The 15,226-nt window shown below is 44.0% G+C and overlaps 1 protein-coding gene across 4 annotated transcripts in view; it reads right to left on the reverse strand.

Annotated features, from left to right (window-relative positions):
* The window catches only part of Prom1 (prominin 1), a 107,386-nt gene that overhangs the window by 24,204 nt on the left and 67,956 nt on the right, over positions 1-15,226 (reverse strand). For all 4 annotated transcript variants that reach the window (XM_021161787.2, XM_029477913.1, XM_029477915.1 and 1 more), the window contains exons 10-13: positions 14,848-14,911; positions 11,472-11,631; positions 8,548-8,700; positions 2,399-2,522 (exon numbers count right to left, since the gene is read on the reverse strand). In XM_021161787.2, coding sequence (XP_021017446.1) covers positions 2,399-2,522; positions 8,548-8,700; positions 11,472-11,631; positions 14,848-14,911 — 501 coding nt within the window. The remainder of the gene's footprint in view (positions 1-2,398; positions 2,523-8,547; positions 8,701-11,471; positions 11,632-14,847; positions 14,912-15,226) is intronic.

Here is a 15,226-nt window from a genome sequence, read left to right on the forward strand (position 1 = left end):
ATACTTTTGAGATATTTTCTTTTTTTTTTTTAATATTTTTTATTACATATTTTCCTCAATTACATTTCCAATGGGGATATTTTCTACTGTGATATTTCTTATTCATTTTAAGGTCGAAAGAGAAAACAATGGCATCATTAGAGTAAATACGCTGGGCAACAAGTTAACATCAGTCAGAACAGGTGAGATGGTGTTTCTAGAGCAACATCAATTTATTAGGCACATGGGAAGATGAGCTAGACTATTTGGTTCAGAAAAAAAAAAAAAAAAACGAGATCAAGACATAAAGCAATAGACTCAGCCCCTCAGGACAAAGTGAGCATTTATTTTCCAGTTGGCCACGAGGGTGCTTGCCTTTAACCCCTGCATTCTGGAGGCAGATGCAGGCAGATCTCTGTGAGTTCTAGGCCAGCCAGGGCTACCTATTGAGACCTTGTCTTAAAAACAAAACCAAGAAAGCTAACCGTCACTTTCCAACACTGTAACACACGCATTAAAGAGAAGTACAACAGTGTGTGGCTGTGCATCTGCTGTCCAGGCACAGGTCAGAATCCCCTTCCAAAAGGCTTAGGATCAAGTATTGCCGATTTTGAATTTTGTTTTTCTGATGTTAAAATATTCATACAGGTGCAAAAAGACATCTAAGTCATAGGACCCAAAGCAAACATGAAGTGCACTCGGCTTATTTTCTTATACACACGACCTGAAGGTAATGTTCTACCATTCTTTTTTTGTTTTAATATTTTTTATTATGTATTTTCCTCAATTACATTTCCAATGCTATCCCAAAAGTCCCTCGTACCCTCCCCCCAACTCCCCTACCCACCCACTCCCACTTTTTGGCCCTGGCATTCCCCTGTACTGGGGCATATAAAGTTTGCAAGTCCAATGAGCCTCTCTTTCCAGTGATGGCCGACTATGCCATCTTTTGATACATATGCAGCTAGAGTCAAGAGCTTAAGGGTACTGGTTAGATCATATTGTTGTCCACCTATAGGGTTGCAGACTCCTTTAGCTCCTTGGGTACTTTCTCTAGCTCCTCCATTGGGGGCCCTGTGATCCATCTAATAGCTGACTGTGAGCATCCACTTATGTGTTTGCTAGGCCCCAGCATAGTCTCACAAGAGACAGCTATATCAGGGTCCTTTCAGCAAACTCTTGCTAGTGTATGCAATGGTGTCATCGTTTGGAGGCTGATTATGGGATGGGTCCCTGGATATGACAGTCTCTAGATGGTCCATCTTTTTGTCTCAGCTCCAAACTTTGTCTCTGTAACTCCTTCCATGGGTGTTTTGTTCCCAATTCTAAGAAGGGGCAAAGTGTCCACACTTTGGTCTTCGTTCTTCTTCAGTTTCATGTGTTTTGCAAATTGTATCTTATATCTAGGGTATACTAAGTTTCTGGGCTAATATCCACTTATCAGTGAGTACATATCATTTGAGTTCTTTTGTGATTGTGTTACTTCACTCAGGATGATGCCCTCCAGGTCCAACCATTTGCCTAGGAATTTCATAAATTCATTCTTTTTAATAGCTGAGTAGTACTCCATTGTGTAATTGGTGGTCTCAATTTAGTTTCTCTTGACTAATGATAACTAACTGATAATTGCTTACCTGTGCAGTCATTTGCTTGTTTTCATAACAGACACCAGGTGGAAGACACACACACAAAAATGGGAAGTATAAATAGGTTTCAAAAATAAGGATCTGTGGCTGGAAACACGACTCTGTAGGTAAGTGTTTGCTGTGCAAGCGGGACCTGGGTTCCGACCCTAGCACTGATGTAAGGGAAGAATGCAGAGGTGTATAACCTCAGCACCACGGGGCAGAGGAGGGCAGACCCTGGCTGAGGCTTACTGGCCAGCCAGTATAGCAAGTTAGTAAACTGAAGATCCAGTGAGAGCTCCTGTCTCAAAATGTAAAGGGGAATAGACAAAGACATCTGACATTGACCTCTGACCTCCAACCATACAAACACACAAACATCACAAACAGCACACACATGCACACACAAATCAGAATCTATAGAAAAACACTAGAAAGCCAGACATATGAACCAAACTTCTATATTAATGAAGAAAGTGAAAGTATGGACAGAGTCCTGGAGTCTTTGTGAGTCGGTCTTTGGGAAAGCAAACCTGAAATTCTACTCTTAACTGTGCCTCCTTGATATCTCACCAGGGTAACCCTACTACTGTGTGTGTGTGTGTGTGTGTGTGTGTGTGTGTGTGTGTGTATGTGTGTGTATGTTTGTGTGTGTATGTACACAAGCTATTACAAGCAGAATTTCAACTTGTTGAGTGAGAGCAAAATAGTTTTTCAGTTCATATAACCCACAAGATATGGTGAGACCCAAGAATCTGTCCAAGCCTCCCATAAAAATAAAAAATCATATTTACCTGTAATAATTTCTTGTTTTCATAAGGTTCGCAGAGCAACTTTTCCACATTTGCACCAACAACAAACGTAAGAACCACAAGGATCATCAATATCCAGCAAAAAAGGAAGCTGAATCCAACCCCACTGGAAACACAAGCGACATGAGTGAGACCTGGGAGTTCCTACTCGGTGGACCCGCATACACAGTGGACCCGTATACACAGTGGACCCGCCATCTCCAGTGCTTTGGGGTTAAAAATACCTTGACCTTCCACAAGCAAAGAGTTAGAAAATGCTTATAGAACATTTAGAATGGTAGTGTTGCGTCACCTGTCGTCTCACATGGTCTAGAGCCTGGGATCTGGGATCAGCTCGGAACTAATTCTGAGATAGAATTATGTATGTAATTATCTATCTGTCTGTCTGTCTGTCTATCTATCTATCTATCTATCTATCTATCTATCTATCTATCTATCTATCTATCTATCTATAGAAGTACACGTAGGAGCCTGGGATCTGGGATCAGCTCGGAACTAATTCTGAGATAGAATTATGTATGTAATTATCTATCTGTCTGTCTATCTATCTATCTATCTATCTATCTATCTATCTATCTATCTATCTATCTATAGAAGTACACGTAGGAAATATAAGAAGGAAGTGTAACTATGGAGATCCATCCTGCCAATTTCACAGGCTCTAGAATCACCTAGGCAATAAGCCTTGAGGCACACCATCAAGATATTGTCTTGGTTTACTTTCTACTGATGCGATAAAACACCATGATGAAAAGAATTCATAGAAGGGCTTATTTGGTTTACAGTTCCAAAGAGATATGGTTTGGTCATGGTGGTGAAGCATGGCAGCAAGCAGCAGACATAGTGGCTAGAGCAAAGGCTGAGGGCTTTCATTCCAAACCATAAGCAGGAAATAGAGTCCACTGTGTGGAGGTGACCTTCACTCACACTGTATTTAAGGCTGTGTCTCTTCATATTCAATTGTTAACTGATGAAATGGCAGTGAGCTAAATGCTTAACAGATTTTGGTATTGTCATTAGTATGACTCATTACTGATCTCCTGTTTTATAAATCCTGAAGAAAAGGTTACACTGTTTAAGAGCTGTATCAGATGTATCTTACTGCTGATTGATTGTTATAAAGATCTGATGGCCAATAGTTAGGGCAGGAAGTGGAAGATGGAACTTCCAGGCAAAGAAAAGGACTCTGGGAAGAAGAAAGAAAACGGTCTTTTCATCAGGAGACAAGAAAGGAGACATGACTATGGATATAGCTAGCCATGTGGTGGGACAGAGCTAGATGGCCAGGTAAACTTATGTGAGCTAATTGAGAGTTGCCCAGCTAAGACTTAAGCTTTGAAGAATTGAAAAGTCTCAGTCTCTTTATTTTTGGTTGGTGGGTCACCAGGTTCCTTCAATAGCACTGGGAATGGTATGAGGCTTTTGAAACCTCAAAGCCCACCCCCCAGAGACATACATCCTCCAGCAAGGCTATACCTCCTAAACCTACCAAACAGCTCCACCTACTGGAGACCAAGAATTCAAATATCCAGGCCTATGGAGTATATTCTTAGGCATGTCTGTGAAGGGTTATCTGGATTAGGACAATTGGAATGGGACCATCTGCCTTAACTGTAAGTAGCACTATTCCATGCGCTGAGGTGTCAGGCTGATAAAAAAGAGAAAACAGGCAAGCACTAGTGTTCTCTCCTTCCTGTTTCCTGCCTGTGATTGCAGTGTGATCCTCCAGTTCCTCTTACCATGACAACCTTGCCATGATGGAGGTGCTCTTCTATGGTAAAATCATGTCCTTCCTTGTTTCAGTTGCTTACCAGGGACTGTGCTGCACTGATGAGTGAAGTAACTCACACAGCACTACTGTGAGGTTCTGAGAGGGACCAGTGTGGTTCTGTCCCCACAGGGGCAGCAGAGAATGCAGTGGAGAAGCTCAGTGGATGAGGGATGAGAGATCCCAAGGAAGAGCAACAAGGGGCTGAAACTCAGGGATGAATACAAACCAATTTCTTTCTGAAGAAACACACTTTTGGCACAATGGAAAAGATGAGTTGGATAGTTGTCAAGAATGGCAGTACACCACTGTGGAGGCAGTTATGGTTCGGGATGGTGGTCTAATGCAGCTGTTGTTGATGGAGAGAAGCCAGTGGATGAATGAAATATAACATGGAAGGCAATAGGATGAAGGACAGAGGGAGATAGCCAGGACCCTGATGCTCTGTGCAAGAAGAGGAGAAGAAATGGACCTTGGTCATGTGACCGGTGAGACAATGTGACAGTGTTGTGGAGGAGCTCAATGTGTTTAGAGTATATGCATGGGATTAGAGCAGACGTTAGTAGTAGCAGCTTAGAAATGGTTTCTTAACAATGGGGATGGATTGAAGAGACACACATCCTGGGGCTGATCTGGAGGACTTTAATCTTTGAACAATGGGTGGTTGAGAGCCAGTGATAGAGAAAAAGAGAGGGAGTCAGAGAAGCAGGAAGGAAATCATGTAGGTGTGAAGTTGTCAACTGTGAGTGAGGGCTTTGCACAACTGCAGAAGGGAGTGCTCAACTTGGTGAACACTGCTGCCCCCACTGTTGTGTAGAACAGAAGTTACTGCTGTCTTGAGAGGTGGGATGATGGGGGATGAAAATAAATTGGAGAGGGCCTGGGAGCTGTTGGGAGATCAGGAAGCAATGTAGACCATGCTGCTGAGAAGGCTGGTGTGTGCAGAAGAGTGTTGGAAGGGAATTGTTGGTGGACATTCTTTCTGTTTAAAAAGGCGAATGGACAAAGTAGTTGGCACTTCTATTTTCCAAATATGTATACACACAGATCAGTGGTGTGGACAGGTTGTGTACATAGATCACTGGCATGGACAGGCATGTGCACATAAGTCAGTGGTATAGACAGGTGTATGCACATAGATCAGTGGTGTGGACAGGTGTGTGTACATAGATCAGCAGCATGGACAGGTGTGTGCACATAGATCAGTGATGTGGACATAGGCTCAGGGTAAGAACACACTGATGTGTATTCCAAGGACCAGGAGAGAGGAGAAGCAGGAGGAGAATAAGGAGGAAAAACAAGAGCCATGGAGGAAGCAAAAGTGAACTGCCCCATGCAGGAGGGCTGGTTATGTTACTCAGTGTTAGAGCACATGAGGGATGAGAGATCCCAAGCCTGTGTAAAGCCCCAGGTTTGACTCCAGTGACTACAAAGAAAGTGAGAAAGCTAGAGGAAGGGATGGAGGGAAAGACTGCAGTGAATACTCCGGTGATCAGAAAGATTCAGAACCGTGATTACCCAGCCCTGATCTATGTGGTTATGACAACACACAACTACTTCTGTGACCCGTCTACTTCTGTGACCCGTCTTAACTACTTCTGTGACCCGTCTTATCTTGCAAACATTTCTAGAAAGCCATAATAGTACATCTAGAGCCCAACTCACCAGTGCCTTTACTCTGACTTTACTTGTCTCTTGCAGCTGGACATTCAGACCTTACCACATTTTCATTTTTTTTTTTTGGAGATGGGACTTTTTGGTGTAAGTACGAGTCCTGGCTGTCCTGGAAGTAGCTCTGAAGACCAGCCTCTAGAGTGCTGGGCACCACCACCACCACCTGGCCAGATCTTACCACGTTAACACCAACTACAGAAACACGTCTTTACTCGGGGGAATCTTTCACAGCTCACTCTCCTTCCTTCCCAGAGTTGCCAGGATGTGAATGACTAGACGAAGGGCATCATAGTCTCTGTGGCCTTGGCTAGAGTCTGGAGAACCTTGAAGTGAGCACCCAGCTATGCAGATGGGACTATGTGATATCAGTGACTCTCCCGGAATTAATTTTTCTTCTGAAGTCTAGTATGATGATCCGGACATTGTTGCCAAGAGCTAAAGGAGGAAGCGTTGTAGTGGGCTTCAAAGAAACACACTCAAAGAAAAGTTTGTAGTCACTGCTGCGTCCCCTAATCTCTCAGGAAGCCTGAAATTCTATGCTCTGTTCACCACTGTATCTCACGCAGTCCCTAAGAAGCTCTGGGTACCCTCAGAAGACACAATGAAAGGATGTCTAGATCTACATGAGGAGCCTTTTGGGAAATCAAGTTTTGAAAGGGACCCTGCTTCCAAGTAGATGGTGTCACTGTGTGCACCATGTGCAGAGCATATGGGGATGTGGTCTCAGCAGAACTGGAAATAGACCCTGCAGCTTCTACAAGCGAGGGCATGGTTTGGAAGCAGACAGTGCCGCCTTCTCATGGGTCTGGGGTGAACTGCACTGGAACCCAACCTTCCCTTTGCGATTGTCCAGTTGTCTACAGGACGGCTCAGGGCGTAGAACTGTCAGCAAGCATAGCCAAGCCTGCCACGAGCACAGGTAGGGATCAATGATAAAGAAGCCATAGGCACCCGCATCTGTGGCCCACCTTTATGAATCTGATGGCATATGACATTCTTAGCATTGTCCCTGCCTCCATCCCAAATTTCCTATAAGCCTTTGTCTCTGTAAAGACTTCTTAATCTACATAAAACTATCTAGACAGATGTAGCATGGAAGCCTTCATCAAATTGTGAATGAATTCCTCGATTGCTTATTTGTTTGAAGCCAGATATCAGATTTTTGTCTTTGTTGTTGTTGTATCCATAATTTTTTTTTTTTTTACAATCTCATGAAGGGAGTAAATGTTTAGCCTAGTTTAAATTAAACTGATGGAGTATATATGCCGAAGTGTTCCAAAGAGCCAGTTACCTGGGTTGTGAAAGTCCTAACATTAAGCTAATCTACCTATATCTATGATTAATTGAACAAAAAGCAAAATAAATACATTGTTTCCTTGCCAGTGTAATTTGTTATTGCTTATTTCCCTCCCTGTTGAGAGGTAATCTCACTTGGAGGTCCTTCCCTCCATTCCTCCATCCCTCTGTCCCTACGTCCCTCCCTCCCTCTCTGGCTTGTATCTAGAACCTTGCAAGGCCTCTACCTCTAGACCATTTCTCCAGTCCTGAAGAAGAAAGCTTTAAAACTACATGTGTGAGCAAATAGGCTTCTCATGTGAAACACTTTCTTGGATCTTGACAGGCCCTAGGCCATTCAATTTAAGAATACTTTTAGAAGCCGGGCAGTGGTGGCACACGCCTTTAATCCCAGCACTTGGGAGGCAGAGGCAGGTAGATTTCTAAGTTCGAGGCCAGCCTGGTCTACAGAGTGAATTCCAGGACAGCCATAGCTATACAGAGAAACCCTGTCTCGAAAAACCATAAAAAAAAAAAAAAAAAGAATACTTTTAGACATATCTACATTAAAGTTAATGAAGGTACATGATACTAGAGCCTGTTTTGGGGGACCATACTTAGAAACACAGAGTATGAAAAAACCTGATTTGAATCTGTGTTTAAAGAGACAGAGAAATGTATGGCACCTGCTTTCAGGTCTTCCTCCTCATACCAGAGACAGTGAAAGCAAGCCGATGGTTTGGTAGTTTGGTTCTCCATCTCCCAAAGGAGGTTTTTCCAATCCTTACTTCCCCTTGGGCCTGCTTACGTATCCTAGTACTATTCTCACTGAGAGCACTGGAAGTCCAGCCAGCTTCCTTGGTGACACATTCATTGCCACTGCACCCGAATCCCAGTTTGCCGCCTGGTGCCATCCTTGGGCAGACTGTTCTTCTTTGTCTCAATATCCCACAGGAAAGCTCATCCAAATACCTGAACTTACATGTGGATAGCTTTAAAGCAGAGATAGTCCCTCCTATCTGCCACAGGCTCCCCACTATCAGGTACTTATCACCTACTCTGGTCCCTAATTCAGGCTACTCATCTAAATCCTAAGGAACTTAAATCAAACCCTGCTTTAAATCAAGTCCCTGGAGTTTGGGGTTAGCAGTACTGCTAACAGGGGACAATGGTGTCTCTGCTTCTCATGCGTGAGTGGGTGAGTGAATGAAGATAATGAAGGAGCCAAGGGTGTTGTGCAGCTCGAGAAGATTCTTGTGACAGCTGCTTTAGAAAGGAGCCCACCATATACGCACAATGTGACTTCAGAGGCTCCAGTGTGAGCCCAAGAGGTTGCAGGTTCCTTAATAGCACACTTGGCACCACCCTCCTCCTCACGCTTCTACCCGTATGACAGAAAGGAGTGAAGACTCACGCCATGAGAAAGATGCCTCCAGTGTTGGACACGCAACCTCTTCTAGTTGGGGTGGCATGCTTGTCATAGCCAAACACACCACACAGCAAGCCCAGGAAAAAGAAAGTCACAATGAGGGTCAGCAGGAAGCAGACAATCAAGCCACCCAGCCACCTGCAGGAAAAAAAAAAAAAGTAGTGTTAGCATACAACGTTAGGTTGTGAGTTGTCTTTAATGTCAGGGTATTGTCTCCAGCCCCACTATTATGTCAAATGGGCAATGGCTATTGTACTGGCTGGTTCTGTATGTCAACTTGACACAAGCTGGAGTTATCACAGAGAAAGGAGCTTCAGTTGAGGAAAGGCCTCCATGAGATCCAGTAAGGCATTTTCTCAATTAGTGATCAAGGGTGAGAGAGCCCATTGTGGGTGGTGCCATCCCTGGGCTGGTAGTCTTGGTTCTATAAGAAAGCAAGCTGAGCAAGCCAGGGGAAGCAAGTCAGTTAGGACTATGGCCTCTGCATCAGCTCCGGCTCCCTGACCTGCTTGAGTTCCAGTCCTGACTTCCTTTGGTGATGAACAGCAGTATGGAAGTGTAAGTTGAATAATCCCTTTCCTCCCAAAATTGCTTCTTAGTCATAATGTTTTATGCAGGAATAGAAACCCTGACTAAGACAGCTATATTGGCTGAACATGGGCTAAGGCTGGTGTAGTCGTGTTCACTTAACGTCAGAGGGCAAGCCTTCATGACAAGAGCCCTTTCTACTCCTGCTTCTTAACCAAATCAGCCAATACACTTTCCTTTGGCTGTGTGGTGCCTTCTCTCTATGGTAGCAGTGAACACACACAAGCATCACATGGGGCTCATAGCCGACCCAAGCTTCCTCAGGGCTCTGATCAAAACACACCTGAGACATTCAAGCCCTATCGCATTTCTTAGTGTTGGAAGCTGTGGCAATGGTTTAGGTAGATGACAGAGAAAGCATAGCAAGCTCCTCTCCCTTTATGAAATCTCTTTTGGGGTTACAGGAATATTCCTGGCCAAACCAGAAATACTCTGTGTGGCCGATGCATGAGACATTTACAATTTTATGAGCATCCTAAATCAAATGTCTACAGAATGCAAAACTTCATTTTGTAATGGTCCCGGGAGATGGTTTAGGATAATGGAGCCTCAATTAGGTCTTACTGGCATTCCTGGGACGTGCACCAACTTTCCCCGAAGCTGAGGAGCACTCAAGGCTAAGAATGCTTCCCAGCGTTGAAGACACCAAGACACAGCAGTTTCTGTTCATCTTGGGGCCTCCTGACAGAAGTGGACACTAAAGCTTTTCATTCAATTAAAAGCAATGTTGGTAATTACACTAATAGCTACCAGCAGTCATTCTGTGGGAGGTTCATTCCAGAGATGAGGAAGGCCAAATCAAATAAACTAGGGAGCCCCACTTCAGAGAACTTTCAGGATTAATGAATAAAATGATTAGTTGAAATAGTTTAAAACAAAACAAAAGCTTTATGGTCTCCAAGCAAGGCTGGAGGAAGGACGGGAGAGGAGGTGGAAGGGGCAGACAGATAAATGTGCTATGCTGTCTTGTTTGTGAAACAACAATGAATTTGCAAGATGTCTGTCCCAGTGTCTGCTGGGGTGTCCTAGCCCCACAAAAGAAATGCAATATGAGCCCCTAGAAGCTTATCCATTTCAGTGATCTAGGGCACAGCCAGATGGCGTGACCTTAAAGGAGTCCTTTCCCTTTTCCGAGCACGGAAATCCTTATCTGCAAAACAGCCATGCACAGACATAACTCGTCAGAAACACTGTTGGAAACATCGTGCATAAAATGCTTAGTGAACACACTGAACCATCCCTTCCCCTAAGGCGACAATCTTATTATCTGTCTTGTGGACTCATGAAAAAGAGGAAGCCAGGCAAGAGAGAGAGAGAGCCTCTAAGCTCTCCAGAGGACAAACACTAAGACTGCGCCCTTGAGAGAAGAAAGTACACCTCACTCCCCGTGCAACCCCTAAGTCCTTCCCTCTTCATGCTCTGTCTGGAATGTCCATTCTCACGCTCCAGGTCCAACCACACAACCTGCATTATTTAAGCCCCAGGCACAGAAGCTCCCACAAGTCCCCCAACCCCTGGCTCAGATACGAACCTAGTGGCCTCACATCACAGCTCAGAAGAACAGATCCCTTCAGAAAACACCAGCCTCTGTGCATTTGCTTCACAAATCAATGAGGACATTTTCCCAAATACCCTTCTTGGTTACGGTTACACTTCCAGATCCCGGCACGCGTTTGGCTTACTAACTATAGCAAAGCTTCGAGAAGCAATCAACTGAAGTGTTAGCTGTGTGGCTCAAGGATTTCCAGTCCCTCAATTTTTCCTTTTAAACAAGGAGTGTCTCATGAATGTCACTGTTACTCAGAAACCATAGGCATTTAGAATGTGTGTGTGTGGGGGGGGAGTACGCATGGCTCAGGCATGAATATGCTTTTATAGGGCAGAAGTTGACGTCAGGCGTCTTCCTCGGTCACTCCCCACCTTAATTTTTGAGTCAGGATGTCTCACGAAAGCCAGATCTCATCAGTTGACTGGCCCTGGACTGACTGGCCAATAAGCTTTAGGGATCCAACAATACCGCTCCCCTCCAACCCCAGTATTAGAGTTACACTGCACCTCTTCCGTGACTTATTTTTACTAAAATGGGTAAAAAAAAATGGGTCCTAGGGATCCAAACTCAGGTCCCCACATTTGTACTGCAAGCCATTTACCCAAGTTTCATCTCCCCAGGGCCCTCGACTTTCATAAAGGAACACGGTTGGGGTTGCTCACACCAGCACCATTTGACTCCATAAGGTCATTGTGGGATTCTGTCATGTTTTAGACCCATACAAAGCAAGCTTTGCATGCCCCTCTTTTGCCAGCTCCAAGGGGACACTCACCAGTACGAGTCATATTCTTCCAGCTTGGGCAGCTCCTCGTTTAAGTATCTGTTGCTGTTATTAAGGTAATGGGAGACCTGTAACAGCATATCCTCAATAGGAATACTTTGGCTCATGTCCTTAATGTTGGAGCTAATGGAGTCCAAGGTTGCTTTGACGTCTGCAAACAAAGGGACCACAGTCATTCACTCTCAAACAGAGAAGACAGAGACCTCGTTTGGATACAAGGAAAAGTCACTTAAGTTTTCCTCATGTGAGTTTCTAACAAAGTAAGATTCTATAGCAAGCACAAAGACCATCTACACGCAACGGCCAAACCAAACAGTGAATCTAAGCACAGAATTAGTGAGATGGTACTGAAGTCAAGCCAATCTCTTGAAAAAAAAAAAAAAAAAAAAAAAAAAAAAGGTTGGGGGGGGGGGGTCAGGTGACTAAAATGCTGGTATGCCTACTGAGTGCCAAGCCTGTCTGTTAATATTCAGCTCCCTCACCAAGGCAGTGTCTGCTTTACTTCTGTCTTTAGTGTGACCCAGGGGCTCATCTGGGTTAAACTGCTGACCCATCGTTCTCTTTATGAAAGTTGCTGTTTGTTTTAAAAAAGTCCTATCATATGATTTCTGGAACAGGAGAAATAAAAATCCCACTACTTAAGAAAGGGCTTCGGTGGCAGGCATGGCGGTATAAGGTAATTCCAGCACTTGGAAGGCAGAAGTAGGTGGACTGCAGCCAATCTGAGGACAACTTGGTCCATATAGGGAATACCTTTTGTCAAAGGCATAGGAGTGTGCGGAGGGGATGAGTAGGGAGAAAGGAGAGGGAGGGAAAGAAGGAACAAGAGAGAAGGGAAGTGGAGGAGAAATAGACTAAAAACAGGAAGAAATGGCATTCATGGGAATAAGTCTCTTGCATTACTTCCTGAAAAAGTGATTTCAGTTGTTCATTTAAAAATTGCTTGCCTGCTGGGGTGTGGTGGTACAATACCTTTAATCTCAGCACTTGGGAGGCAGAGGCAGACAGATCTTTGTGAGTAAGAGGCCAGCCTGGTCTACAAAGTGAGTTCTAGGACAGCCGGCAGGACTGGTACACAGAGAAACCCTATCTTTAAAAATCCTAAATAATAATAATAATAATAATAATAATAATAATAAATTGCTTGACTCATCCAACTGGAGACTTATTACAGAAGTCCACCTGTGTTTCTGACACGTCAAAAACAACACAATTTCTATGCTCAGTTTCCACTCAGATCCATAACGGATCCCCAGAGTGGAGATTTAAATCCAAGGACACCCCAGTTTTCTAGAATGTGCTGCTCTGGCCCAACAGATCCTAGATCACAGCCTCCTGCTCAAACTGTGCCACCTGGACCAGCACTCCCACCAATCTAGAGGTTAGGTTCTGACCCAGATGTGCCACGAACAAACACAATAGTTAAAGGTCTCCTGGCCCTGGCTAGCAGAGAAAGAGAAACTGCCAAGGTAAACAGGGCCGAAGCTCTCCAAACTCTTAGCCCTCTGCTGGACTCTGCATAAGCAGGAGAGGTCTGAGGCTTGCTTCCAAATGTGACTGTAGACTAAAAGGATGGGAACCTTTGAAAACGTGTTTTCCACAGGGATTTGACATTTAGAAACAGACAGCAGCTGAGCACACCGTGCTTGGAGACCTCTTTACTACCTCATTGAGCCTCCCCAAAGGGCTCTTGTACAAAAACTTCTGAAGATTCTTAGCTGCGGGGTCTCACAGGCCACTTCAATGGAAGTGACATGAAGATCCAGTCTGCTTTGAGCAGATCTTTAAGGGCCCGTCTTGCCCTCGCCCTAGGAGATAAGGTACAGCCATGACAGTGTTGGTGACTGAGGGGCAGCTGAAGCTCTTTCTAGTCAAATGTATTCTTCAGGTCTCAATGTGCAGGGTGCGCTTTTTGAAGAAGGCTCCTACTGTTACCTCCCCACTGTGCCTACCTTGCACTCTGTGTTGCCAGAGTAGGATCTGTGTGTATGACTGGTTTAAGGATAGTTTAGTGGCCATGCCTAATATTTTCTCACAGCTCCAACATGAGGAGGAGCCTGGCACAAAGTAGGCACTTTTAAAATATATATATATATATATATATTCTGGCTAGGACTGAAGGCTCAAAGTATGGGAACTAACGTCATAAAAATAAACTAACATTCAGGCTGAGAGATGGGCACTTGTCTGGTCTTGGGATGACGCTGAATCTTGTTTAAGCAATGACACCGGAAACGCCGTGCTTAGCTCATGCATGCAGCACACTTACAACAGAGGACTGACTGCTCGTATGGGCAGGAAGAGGTCCAGGGAGGAGAAACAAGAAATCAAACACAAAGATTAGTAAGCAGGCAGCTATGAGGCATCCAGCATGCAGTAAGTAGCCTTCAGATGTCACTTAAGAGGAACAGGAACTTGCCTTTAGTTATCTTTTTATAAAGTTTTATTTATTTTGCTTTATGTGTATAGGTGTTCTGTCTGCATGTGTGTCGGCATCACATGTATGCAATGCCCAAAAGGAGCCAGAAGGGGGAGTCAGATGCCCTGGAATTGGAATTAGAGATGGTTGTAAGCTGCCATGTGGGTGCTGAGAGCTAAACCCTGACCCACTGGAAGAGCAGCCAGTGCTCTTAACTGCTGAGCCATCTGTCCAGGTTCTAACACAGAACACCATGTTTTTAAAATCACATGGTAAGAGGATAAAGGAAGTACTGGGAAGACCATCTTCAGAGAGAGGCTATAATCTTACTCGGCTTCCGGCAAATAATGCCAAGTGCACATCCTGCTTGGTATAAAGAGCTTCCTGTATTGTATCAGTCTCTACACTCACTCCCCAGCACCATAACCTAAATGTAGCACAGTTCAGTAGTTCCTAAAATCTCCTCGGCATAGACCTGAGTCTCTAAACTTCTACCTAAAGGACCATGGACAGAAAGAAACCCCTTCCACAAAGACAAATTCTTCTGTACTGTCATCTCATAAATATAACAATCTGGGGGTGGCGTTCCCCTCATTATAACAGGACCTTCCAAATCGCAATGGTTGTAAGCCCCAGAAGAGCCCACTTAGGGAGTGACCACCCAGTGATACCTTTACCATATAGCAACAAACATTACATATGAACTTAAGTGTTTTTCTTATCTATATCACCACTGACTACATAATGGCATAATCAAAATGTCTGACATTCTATATCTGGCACTCCATATCAATATCTGATATTCCATAGGATATAGTGACAGACTTTTTTTTTTTTTTAACTAGAAGAGAACAATAACATTTATAACAAGCCCTTCCTTTATACCCACCAATCAGAGCATTACCAAAGAGAGGAACAGAAAAACCTTGATGTATGTATGACTCTTACCTTTGATGACATCCACAGTTTGGTTTTGTATTGTATTGGGTATTTCATCAATTGCCGTATACCCCTAAAAATATTTCAAAATGAATTGAAGATAAGTTGGCTTGTATTCCATTTTATATCAAGTAGAGAAGAAAAATTAAGATATAACAGTTATCTTACGATTGAAATTACCTTAATATAACCATCAGGAGTCTAAACAGAAGGGCCCTTTAGAAAAAAAGTGCTGCTTTTTTGTGTTGTGCAGTAAACCCAGGGTCTTGCACTTGCTAGGCAAGTGTTGTGTGGCTGATCCATATGCCTAGGCTGAGACAATGGTTTTTTGGTTTTTTTTTTTTTTTGGGGGGGGGTGTTTCTGAGACAGGGTTTCTCTGTATAGCCC

This window comes from Mus caroli, chromosome 5 (assembly GCF_900094665.2).
Source record: "Mus caroli chromosome 5, CAROLI_EIJ_v1.1, whole genome shotgun sequence".
Taxonomy (NCBI): domain Eukaryota; kingdom Metazoa; phylum Chordata; class Mammalia; order Rodentia; family Muridae; genus Mus; species Mus caroli.